The sequence below is a fragment of the Talpa occidentalis genome, unplaced genomic scaffold (assembly GCF_014898055.3).
Source record: "Talpa occidentalis isolate TD23 unplaced genomic scaffold, MPIMG_talOcc4v2.1 talOcc4.2, whole genome shotgun sequence".
Lineage (NCBI taxonomy): Eukaryota > Metazoa > Chordata > Mammalia > Eulipotyphla > Talpidae > Talpa > Talpa occidentalis.
In genome coordinates this window covers 35,836,285-35,848,219 of record NW_023602073.1, presented here as the reverse complement: position 1 = coordinate 35,848,219, position 11,935 = coordinate 35,836,285, and the positions used below count along the sequence as shown (strand labels likewise).

The 11,935-nt window shown below is 48.7% G+C and overlaps 1 protein-coding gene across 1 annotated transcript in view; it reads left to right on the top strand.

Moving 5' to 3' along the window:
• Positions 1 to 9,826, top strand: part of LOC129146269 (popy class I histocompatibility antigen, alpha chain E-like) — a 55,722-nt gene extending 45,896 nt beyond the window's left edge. The window contains exons 2-5 of the mRNA XM_054698100.1: positions 8,940 to 9,108; positions 9,223 to 9,342; positions 9,621 to 9,653; positions 9,783 to 9,826. Coding sequence (XP_054554075.1) covers positions 8,940 to 9,108; positions 9,223 to 9,342; positions 9,621 to 9,653; positions 9,783 to 9,826 — 366 coding nt within the window. The remainder of the gene's footprint in view (positions 1 to 8,939; positions 9,109 to 9,222; positions 9,343 to 9,620; positions 9,654 to 9,782) is intronic.
• Positions 9,827 to 11,935: the final 2,109 nt, after the last annotated feature.

Genomic DNA, 11,935 nt, shown 5'->3' with positions numbered 1-11,935 from the left:
ACAAGGGGCTTCCTCAAGAAGATGCTGCCTGGCTGCTGAGGGGGGAACCATCAGCGCCTCCAGCAACTCAGCTCAGCCCACAGCCCCGGAAAGCACAAAGCTTTGAAAGCATGTGTTTTTTATTTGGAAAATTGGGAAAAGATTTGGATTACTTTCTGCTGTATCTAAGAAACTGGAGGGAACATGTCAGGGAAAGGTGGTGGTTGTCCATGCAGGCCCTTCCCTCACAGCCTGGCCCAAGGAGAGTCCCCGAGTGTCTCCTCAGGGGCCTCTGCTGCCTCCTCTAGTGAGCAGAGGACTCACGTCATGGAGGGAGGGAGACCTGCCTTGTCACGTCTTCCCTCCTGGGGATGATGTGGGTAGTGAGCCCCCGAGCACGTGTGCAGACAGCACAGGACCCAGCACAGGGCATGCTTGAACCTGAGGGCTCCTAGGGCCTTTGTGGGAAGGAACTTGAAAGAATTCAAAAGAAGATCATAAAACAGCACTCAGCTGCCTCTGCTGAGAGCCCAAGTTCTAACATTCTGGTGACAGCTGAGACTCAGACGGTCTGGCTCACAGGCATCTGGCGGCTTCCTTAGCCTGGCCGGGCCCTGGCCTAGTCCTTTTCCTGAGCTCAAGGTTTTCATCTGTTCTTGGGTCTGTGAGAAGGGAAGTCCCTTCCCCAGCACAGCCTCATGCACTCAGGTTTTTGTTGGGGGTTCAGGGTGCTCATAGGCCCTTCCCAGAGACCCAGGCTCCTTATGTGAGGACATCCTGCACGGCCAGGATCTGGGCAGGGAGTGAGGGCTTGGCTGGAAATGGACGGTGGTTAGGACCTGGAGGACCTGCCACAGCTCCTACTGGCATCAGTGGGCAGATCCGGGGACCCGCAGGTAACAGAGACCTTTTACCATTCTCATGACCCACACATGTGATTGGGAGGCTGACACACCTGTCCCTTCACTGATGCCAACATTGGACTAATATGGTAGGACCCCTGATGCCTAATTCTCAGCAGGTTCTAATGAGCGCCTGTGGGAAAGCTGTGTCTCTGGCGGGAGACAAGGTCAGGTCTGCCTGAATCCTCCAAACCAAAGATTGTGGCTCTTTTCTCTTTAAAATTTCTTAAAAGAAAAAATATAATGGCCTGTTTTTCTGCACTAGTGATGGTCACCTGTCCATTTCGAAATCCAAGCTCACCTCTAAATTTGGGATTTTTCTGCAGGATCAGTTTTGTTTCTGAGTGTGAGAGCCCAGAACTGACTCACAGGAAGGTGATCCACAGAGAGAGAGTTTTCCCTTTCACTCAAGGACTCTCCAGTCACCCCAGGGTGCATAACACAGTTTCGCCATGAGTGGTGTGTCCGAGAAGCAGCCTCTCCCCCAGCAGGGGCCTGTGTCCAGGCTCTAGGGTGCAGCATGTAACTCAGTATAGAGACTCCATAGTTCCCATCTGTGGGACCCAGAGCTTCGAGTGAGGTGCATCCTTCCAGGACCTCTTCCCTTGCTAGAGATAAGACTGAGGTCAGAGTGTCACTCACGGAACAGGAGTCCCAGCCCTGCCCCTAGGTAGGGGCAGGTCATGTCAGCGACCTGTGGCTTGTTTCTCCTTTTGTTATAATTATTTTTTAAAGATTTATTTTTATTTATTTATGCATACAAGAACTGGGATGTAGGCCAGAGGTGTGGGGGGTGAGAGGATTCACTAGAGACAAAGTGGGGAGCAGAACAGGCAGACTGACTGAAATACACTGCTGAGGGGAGCAGTGGGCGAGTCAGGAGAGGTCTGCTGTGCCATGAGGGTCAACTCCTGGCCAGGGATTGAACTCGTGCTGCAGTGGCTGGTGACAGCTTGATAGTGCTGAGACTTGAACCCCTGCACCACCAGGGGGCCCAGCCATTATTATCATGAGGAGTACTGAAACAATTTATCACCATCTACAACGCACAGAGTCCTTTACCTCTTCTTACCTCTCATGGCCACTCTGGAGCAAAGGGGAAAGTGTGCTTTCCTCCCGGAGAGAAGTGGGTTTCAGGAGGGGGGGTCTGTGGTCACTTGCTCCCTCAGATAGAAGAGCAGCTCTAATGGGGCCCTGGGGTGACCTTACCCCATGTCTGCAGTGTCTACGTGGGGAGAGGGGTCTCTAGGCATCTCTGCCCTTAAAGTCCATCCTCACTGTGGTTGCAGAGGCCGTGTCTGCCTGATGTGGACACTGGCTGTGTAGACGACTGATTGGAGGCTGGCTTGGAATGTGGTTATGTGATCTTGCCCCAGGAATGGGACAGGAAGTCAAGATCAACCCTCAGTGTATAACATTGGCCTTGCAGTGAGCAGGGGAGGGCACTGTCAAGCAGCCTGGCTTGGGTTGGCATTGATGCCAGTGAAAGGACAGCTGACCAGTAGGTTGGGTGAAAATCAGAGCAGGCTGAACAAGTGGCCCTGTATCCACCAGGAAAGGTGTCTCTCCTGTGATTTATGGGGTCACTGAGGCTTGTCCTTAGAGATAGTACCTGGGGGAGCCTGTCTCACCTCTGGCTCCTTTAGAGAAGGTCTTTCTTCCTGCACTGGGGTCTTCAGAGCCAGAGATGCTTATGTTCCATTTTGTCCTGCAGTCTGGCCTATGGTTTGGTCGGCCCCTCCCTCTATAGAGAGTGGGACAGTCCCTCTTCCAGCGCCCTGTGTGATGGCACAGAGGGCATGGCCCTGGGCAGTCTCTTTGGACACTTGAGGCTGAAATGTCCTGGTTGCTTCAGGCCCTTTTAGAGAGACAGAAGGTTTACATTAGTTTCCCAAAGTCCTTGTGTTTCACTTGGTCTCATGAGAACAGAGGCAGCTTCCCCATCAGCTGCTGTAAGTCTCTCACTTTAGTCTCCCAGCATTTTCCCTCCTGCCTCAGTCGTGGCGTAAGAATTGAAATTTATACTCCAACTTCGGCCAGGATTTCTTTGTTCTCTAGTTTTCGAGCTGGCCAGGGCAGGAGTTCAGAAGATGTGAGGACACAGCCCAGGGATGAGCAGGCAGTGGAGGCCTCATTACCCACCTGCAAGAGAATGACAGGAAAAGCACTCTTTTTTGTCATCCCTTAACTGTAGCAGAAAGGCACCCTTTTTGTCTCGGAATTGTCAGGCGGGGAAGGTGACCTGCACCCACCAGTTGGATGGGACAGAATCCGTGGCTTAGTCACCCTTACCCACGCCCAGCATCTCTCGTCCTGCCCCTACTCCTTTCCAGGAGTCTGAACAACGCAGTCGGGCACCTGCCTGGAGGCGGGTCTCAGGGCTGGTGAGACTCCAGGACATGGAGGAGGAGCCTTTCCCAGCTTCCAGGACGATGTCTGTGGTGACTGAATGGAGGAGCAGGGAAACCAAGAAGGGGATCCAGGGGCCAGTCCAGGGGGGACAGAAAATCTGTGAGGTCAGACTCTGAGGTGGACTGGTACACACCAGCAATTTCAACTGTTATGTTCTCAGTTTGTGTGGGGAAATGTGACCACAGACCAACATTTTTTGCAAAGCTGTGGTAACAAAATTAATTACAAATGAGATTTTCTGTCCAGTTCATTTCCTCAGTGTTATGGGGAGATTCTTCCTCTCCCCACCCCGTGGAAGGTTTCCTCTTTTCTATTTGAGTCACAAAAAAACAGACACTCACTACACCACAGTGTCAGTGGGAATCATTCAGGTATTTTAATATTGTCCTCTGCTTAAGCTCAAGAAGGCAAATTGCCCAAAACAAGCTGGATACAATCTGAGCACTCTTGACGGTCATTTCAGCTAAAACCTGGAAATAATTTGACTGTCCCCCACTTTACAAAGGTATGGAATTTTCATGCTGTTATATGAAAGATTTTTATTTTAGGTCTTTAAAATTTAAGAAAAGTTGATGGTTAATTTGATGTTTAAGGCTATAAGTTTCTGGCTTGTGGTTTTCTGTTGAATAACTTGTTATACAATGTTAAGATAGTACTCATATAAAGGAATTGATGTGCATTGGGTGACTGCATACAGGATTTATAAAGTAAAAGCATTATTTTCTTGTCTTTCTTTTTCATGAAAGATTTATTTTTATTTATTTATGCATACAAGAACCAGGGAATAGGCCAGAAGTGTAGGGGTGACAAGAGTCACTAAATACAGAGTGGGGGAGCAGTACAGGCAGATCTACTGAAATACACTGCTGAGGGGAGCAGCATGCAAGACAGGAGAGGTCTGCTGTGCCATGTGGACCAGCTCCCTGGTTGGGGATCAAATTCATGCCATTGTGGCTGCTGATAGCTTGATAGTGCTGCGACTTAAAACCCTGTGCTACCAGGGGTGCTCTATTTCCTTGTCTTTCATCTAACTCCAGACATTTGTTTTTCTAGAAGAAACGATCATTTATTGCTCTAATGAAATTATACTTCAGACATTTCTGTAAATACAAGTTTCTCTAATAAAACTGATAATTAGAATATTTACCATGGATATAAAAGGTATATATGGCTGTGAAGGTATGAAAACAGCTAAGCTGCTGCTTCTGATTGACTTATAGTTTTTGTGGATGAAGGAAAAGGGAGAGTTAGATAAACTTATTTGTTGGAAGGTTAAGATGAATAACCTTTTATATATATTGATATATCACATTTATATGGGACAATAAGATGTATTTTGGAGTTTTGCACCTATAGCCCCCCAAAAAATATGAAAAATAACTTTGAAAAATCAAAGTTATCTGAATAAATACAATAAAAAATAAATAACTATGAAGATGACTCAGGCCTGGGCTCTGTTCCAAGGAGCGTGTGGCCACAGGAATGTGCTGAGAATGGAGGGGCCAGAGAGGCTTCAGATTGAACTGTGGCAGTTACTCAAAAGGAGGGAGGGCAGATAAATTGTACTGGTAAGTGAGACACATCATTCAATTATTTAAATGTTCGTGTTTCCAAGAGAAGAAAAACCACAATATACATAATGTTCTTGACAAAGTACAGTAGTATACTTAAAGATTTGTGCATTTCTCCAGATAGTTTTATCTCAAAAAAAAAAAAAAGATGACTCATGACAAAGATCAGATGTTCTATGTTTGCCCTGACATATAGGGAAGTTTCTCGGGTACAAAGCTATTTCTGGTAATAACCCTAATTTTGGGTAAGACCACCAATTTTCATACTAGGTATAGAAGTGGTAACCCGGATGAATGAACCTCAGATGGAAATAATTCACACACCAAATGGCCTGTCTTGGAGACACCTTTCTGAACATCTTGGGAGGCCTGACCTTCAGCGCATATAAATGAGGAGAGAGCAGATGAGGGGGATGGGGTCAGGACCAGGCTGTAGATTAGGCTACAGGCCTCCTCAGTATGGTTGGGTGCTGGGCAGGACGTGGAGGGGGGCTGAGGAAGAGGGACAGGCTGGTTCTATGAGGCCAGAGCATGTGTGTCAGGGGCAGGAGTAACAGTTATGGGAAGAGATAAAATCTTTTCCTTATGCTTAATTTGTTTTTAACATATATATTTTTTGATACTATTGATAGTAGTGGTCGGGTCCTGTTAGGGCTCCTGCTTCTCTGCTTTCACAATAAACACACTCCTTTCCTCCCAGCACAGGGTTCAGGTAGGGTACACATGTCTTTGTCACCTTTACTCAGTGACCATCTCTCATGACAGTGCAAGCTCCACGTCTCCAGGGTTCTCTCTCTGCTCCCCATTGTATCTGCAGGAGAGGCAGCTTGGGGAGGCAGGAGCCAGCCAGGGAGAGGGATGCTGGGAAGTGAAGAAGGCAAAGGCAGAGAACACTTGAGAGATGCTCCCTGGTTCACTGAGAAAAGCATTTCTCAAAGTGTGGTTGTGGAGCCCTTGACATCACCCAGAATCTTTCATGGGATCCATGAGGTAAAACTAGTTTCAAAACATCACTTAGACACCATTTGTCTTTTCACTATTTGGCATTTGCTGAGGTAAAAATTCATAAGAGTGGAGCTAGAGTCAAAATAAGGGGGGGGGGATGCAATTGTATGGGGAATATAACCAAAATGAAAATGCACACATTGTGCAAAAATGAAAAAAGATGTAAGAATTATATAAAATAAAATATGTAAAATAGAAAAAAAAAAAGAGTGGAGCTTATAGTACCACTGCAGAAGTAGTAATTCTTCACCAGCACTTACCTGCAGGAACAAAAATCAAAGCCAGTTTCACTTGAAAATGTCCTGAAAAAAAGCATTAGAAGTTATCTTCATTATTGCATCATCTCAACTCCACATTTGAAATTATCTGGTGTGCTGACCGAAGGACACACAGAGCACCTCTGTGGCATCCCAAGCCCTGTGTCTTGAGGAAAATATTTGTTACGAGATGAATTAGACTCTTTTTATTTGTGGGCAACACCAATCTTACCTGAGGGATGAATGACACAAACTAAGGTTATTTAAATTTGGTTAATTAGCAGACACTTTCCTCAAAATGAATGAACGTTTCTTGAAGAAAATCAACAACTGGCAAATGACAGTAATTTTGCCTGATAAAATATAAGCTCTCAGGGAAAACCAGAATTATGAAAAACTGAGTGCATCACTACTTGACAATTTACAGCACAAATTTTTCTTTTGGGATTTGTGATTAAAAAAATAAAACTTTTTTGATCATTTGATTCCAGTGTAATTAACACTAAAAATCTATGTAACTTAGTGAAACAACATATCACCTTAAAAATCATACATTAGCACAAGTCCCAACCAATATGCAAGAGAGGCCCATGGACATTTAACAGAATAGGAAATATTCCCTGATATTATTTCAGGTTTTACTTTGCAAATAACCTTTGAGAAACTACCGTGTGTACAGTTTTAATTTAGTATTTATATTCACAATTATTTGCAAATACTACTAGTTTCTTTATTCCTCCAGGCTGCTGCTTCTCCCAGCCCAAATCCACTCCTCCCTAAGGTGAGGAGAGAATTTGGAGCCTCCCCTGTCTGTGGATGTCACACTGTCACAGCATCATGTCTCCCTCTCACAGGCTCTGTGGGGTGGTGCAGCCTTGATGACCCCACACTCACCCCCATTCTCTCTCCCCATTTCCTGGGGGGTTTCCAGGGAAGACAATCAGCATCATCTGCTCCAGTTCCAAAGTCTCCAAGGACTCTCCTGGACTCCTTCTCCCCAGACCCCTGGATGGGGTGTGATGCCCCTCCCGCTCCTGCTGCTGCTCTGGGGCCCCTGGCCCTGATGGAGACCGGGCGGGTGAGTGCGTGTCCAGCTGGACACTGTTGCTCCAGGAGGGAGGAGCAAGGAGCCCCCTGCGGGTGCAGGACCCCAGGAAAGGCTCATCTCCTCCCCAACCTCTTGTACCCCCTGCAGGCCAGTTGTGTTCTGGCCCCTTCTGTCCCTCCCGCTCCCCTGAGTGCTCTGGGCCCCTGAGTCTGGGCCCTTCTTGGCCCACCGCCCCTTTTCACTCTCACGGCCCCGCCCCTCTTCTCCCTCCAGGCCCATCTCCCTGGGCCCTGGGCCCGCGCTGAGAGGAGGGTCAGCCCGGGTCTCCCCTCCCGCCCCAGGCTCCCACTCCCTGAGGCTTTTTCTATACCATGATGCCCCGGCCCGGCCTCGGGGAGCCCCGCTACATCGCCGTGGGCTACGTGGACGACACGCAGTACGGGTGGTTCGACAGCGACTCTCGGGCCAGAGCGCGAGCCGCGGGCGCCCTGGGCGGGGCAGGTGGGGCAGGAGGACCTGGACGAGGAGACTCAGAACCAAAGGGACAACGCGCAGTGGCTCAAAGCTCCTGAGGGACCTGCGCGGCCGCTACAACCAGAGCGAGGACGGTGAGCTTCGCGGAGCGGGGCCAGGGTCAGGTCACCCCCATTCCCACCCTAAGGCCGGGGTGTCCCGGGTCTCAGGGTCCACTGACCCCTCGAGGCTGGTGGATCTGCCAGGACCCTCCCCAGGGAAGGGACTGTCCAGCCGGCCCTTTCATTTTCAGTTTAGGTTTATTCAGGGTGAAAAGGCGGGTGACCTCGGAGTGACCACAGGGGTGGGTCTCAGGGGTCTACCCTCCAGAGGATGTTTGGCTGTGAAGTGGGGCCAGACCTGAGTCTCCTCGGCGGGTATGACCAGTTCGCCTACGATGGCGCGGATTCCATCTCCCTGAGCGAGGACCTGCGCTCCTGGACCCCCGCGGACTCGGGGGCTCAGATCACCCAGCGCGCGTGGGAGGCGGCGGGCAGGGCCGAGCGCGTCAGGCACAGTGTGCAGAGCAGGTGCTTCCCGCGGCTCCGCAGACTCCTGGAGATGGGGGAGGAGGTGCTGCAGCACACAGGTAAGAGGGGCCAAGAGGCCTCGGACCTCCCCTCTCTTGGCCCCACAGGGAAATGGAATAATGGGCAGAACAGCAGCTGCTTTCTGGGCAGAGAGGAGAGTCCCCCTGGGTGTCATGTTCTGTGCTAGAGACACTCGCCCAGAAGATACCACTTTTCTGGACGGTTAAGGGATCCAGTCTCTCCTGAGGGAGGGGAGGCCATCCTGAAATCTTCATTGGATCCTTTGACCCGGCAGCCATCCTGGGAAACATGAGTGTTTCTTTCAAGGCCTTGTTTTTGGTCTGAGAACATTTCTGGATCTGACTCCTGCCTTTCTGTGTCATTCACCTCCACACTGGTCAGGAGCAAAAGTCTGTGTTCTCCTTAGAAACCTGCATCCTCCTACCCTGGGCTCTCACCTGATTATCCCAGATTCTCCAGACTAGGCTGATTTCTGGATTTTGTGCTTCCTCCCTCCAAACCCTTGTCATGTCCATTCTGAGGATGGTCAGTGAAGCTGCTTCAGTGTCCAGGAAAGAAAAACCCAAAGTGTGAGTATTTTTACCCTTCTCCCCAGATCCCCCAAAGACACAGATGACCCTCCACCTCACCTCTGACCATGAGGTCACCCTGAGGTGCTGGGCCCTGGGCTTCTACCCTGCGGACATCACCTGACCTGGCAGCGAGATGGGGAAAACCTGACCCAGAACACGGAGCTGGTGGAGACCAGGCCTGGGGGGGATGGAACCTTCCAGAAGTGGGCAGCTGTGGTGGTGCCTTCTGGAGAGGAGCAGAGATACACGTGCCACGTGCAGCATGAGGGGTTGGTGGACCCCCAAGTTGTGAGATGGGGTAAGGAAGAGACATGGACACAAGCCTCCTGGGGGATCAGGAGCCCTTCTGGAGCTATTCAGAGGTTCAGGATGAGGCCTGGGACTCAGAGTCTCACCTTCCCTTCCCTTCCAGTGCCCCCTCCTCAGGCCTCTGTCCCCACCGGGAAAATCATTACTGGCCTGGTTCTCCTTGGAACTGTGCTCACCGGAGCTGCGGTCGCTGCTGCTGTGATGTGGAGGAAGAAGTGCTCAGGTAGGGAAGGGAGTGGGGGATTTTGTCCACTGGGGGCTTCCATGTCCCAGGGAGAACTTGCCCTGCCTGGTTAATGGGAAGTACCATCCATACACATGTGTGTTGCCCAGAGGGCATTTGGTCCAGTCACCCCTCACCTCCTTTCTTCATTTTTCACAGTCCTGACCTGGGTCTTTAGTCATAGTTCTGGAAACTTCCCTGTTCTGCAGGATTAGAAAATTCCTTTAGGACTTCTGACCTGGCTGCTCCCTGGTCTCACATGATGTTTCATTCCACAGGTGGACAAGGAGGAAGCTATACTCAAGATCCAGGTAAGTGTGAATCAGCAGTTGGATCCCTGAGCCCCTGGTGACAGTGTTGATGGAGCCCATGGGGAGACACCCTCATCAGTTCCTCCTGTGGTCTCATCTCCGACCAAGTTTTGTTGTGTTCTCCCCCAGGCAGGCATAGTCTGCAGGACTCTGAAGTGTATGTCAGCCCCTAAAGATGAGACCCTCAAGGACTGCAGTGCTGGGGGTTGAGGCAGAGAGGCTGGGACTAGGTGATGGGGATGCTTTCAGGAGGACATCTTGAGAATGTAGTAGACTATTGATGTTGTTAATACTTAAGTAATTCATGTGAATTTCTTCATGATTACTTTCTTTCATGGTGTGAGACAGCCCTGTGTTCGTCTGAGTGTTACAGGATTTCTTTTTTCCCACATTTTGTGGCTTTATGATCCCTTGGTTTAAACTACTTTACACCTGCGAGAATGGCCCACATCCAAAGACCAGAAACAAGTGCTGGCAAGCATATGGAAAAAAGGGGACAGTCCTACAGTGTTTTTGGATATAGACTGAGCCAGCCCTTATGGAAACAGTATTGAGGTTTCTTAAAAAAGTAAATATGGTTCTGCCCTTGGACCCAACAATTCTACACTGAGGATCTACTCACAGAGGATAAATACTCTCCTGTGAATGGACCTGCACTCCCGTCACCACTGCAGCACTATTTACAGTAGCCAAGCTATGGACACCACCTGAATGCCCCAGACAGGTGACAAATCAAGTAGAAGCTGGGATTACATGTATACATATATGTGCATGTACAGGTAATATATGTACTTGTATATGAAACAGTATCCACGGTCAGAAAACATAACTCATGCCACTGCAGCAACATGGATGGAAGAGGGTTAAGTCAAAAGGAAAAGAGAAATATATATAGGTGTGGAGAAAGCAAACAAAAGTCCAGATTAAGCCAAACTTCAAAATTATCCTTAAGCCCTGCTAGGCTGCACCTATTGCTGAACAGGGCTGCAGACCAGCCCAGGCTTCCTGGCCCAGCAGCACTGGAAGGTGAACTGACCCTCTCTAGTTTGTCATCAAACTCATTTGATGACAAAGCCTGACTCCCACTGACTGCGTCCCCAACTGTGTCTTGTTATACTTACAGCACCACTGGATCCCCAGTCTCTGTTGTTTGCTGGGTCTGAGATGGATCTTGTACTTGATTGTTGCATCAGGCAACACCACACTGATAAGAAGCAGGAGTCGTGGGCAGGTTACATAATACAGGATGCTGCTGAAGAGCAAGATCCTGGCCTTTTTATTAATATACAGCATAAGAGGTTGCGGGAGAAAAAAGGAAAGGGGAAGAATGTAGAAGATCAGGGATTATGAGTCTTCCTCCAGGCACTTCTTACCTACTTGATGACTGGTATTGTCATTGAGATCACAGCCTAGTTCCCCAGTCTTGGTTTTAATTTTATCAACAAGGCCTTCCACTGATCAGCTTCTGGGGTCCTTTGTTATACATCTGTCCCCAGGGCCCTCCGGGCATTCCTGGTCATACCTTCCCAGCATATTCCAGCTTTTTGCTCTTGTTTGATTTTTTTTTCTTTCTTCTTTTCTTTCTTTCTTTCTTTCTTCTTTCTTCTTTCTTTCTTTCTTTCTCTTTCTTTCTTTCTTTCTTTCTTTCTTCTTCTTTCTTTCTTTCTTTCTCTTTCTTTCTTTTCTTCTCTCTCCTCTTCTCTCTCTCTCTCTCTCTCTCTTCTCTCTCTCCTTTCTCTCTCTTCTCTCTCTTTCTTTCTTTCTTTCTTTCTTCTCTTTCTTTCTTTCTTTTCTTTTTTTTTCTTTTCTTCTTTCTTATTTTATTATTCCCATAATTGCACTTCCTATATTTGACCCCAATCCCTCCTCTCCCCGCACCCTCAAAAGTGTGTCTCTTGGGCCTCCCCTCCCCGGTGGCGCAGCAGTTGAACGCTGGGTTGCGAAGCTGCCCGCAGCCTCTGCAGCGCCAGTTCGATCCCCGGCTGCTCCCCAGCCACCAGAGGAGAGTCCCACATGGCGCGCAGACCTCTCCTGCAGCCCGCTGCTGCCCCTCAGCAGTGTCTATTTCAGTCCTTCTGCCTGCTCTGCTCCTGCTCTGGCTCTGGTGATTTCTCTACCCTCCCATGCTTCTGACTGTACCCAGTGCTTGTATAAACAAACAAACAAACAAACAAACAAATAAATAAATAAATAAAATTATTTAAAAAAAAAAGTGTTTCTGGTTTATAGTTGTTTGTTGATTTTGATTTTTTTCTTTATTAAAATTAGGCTTTTTCCTGGTC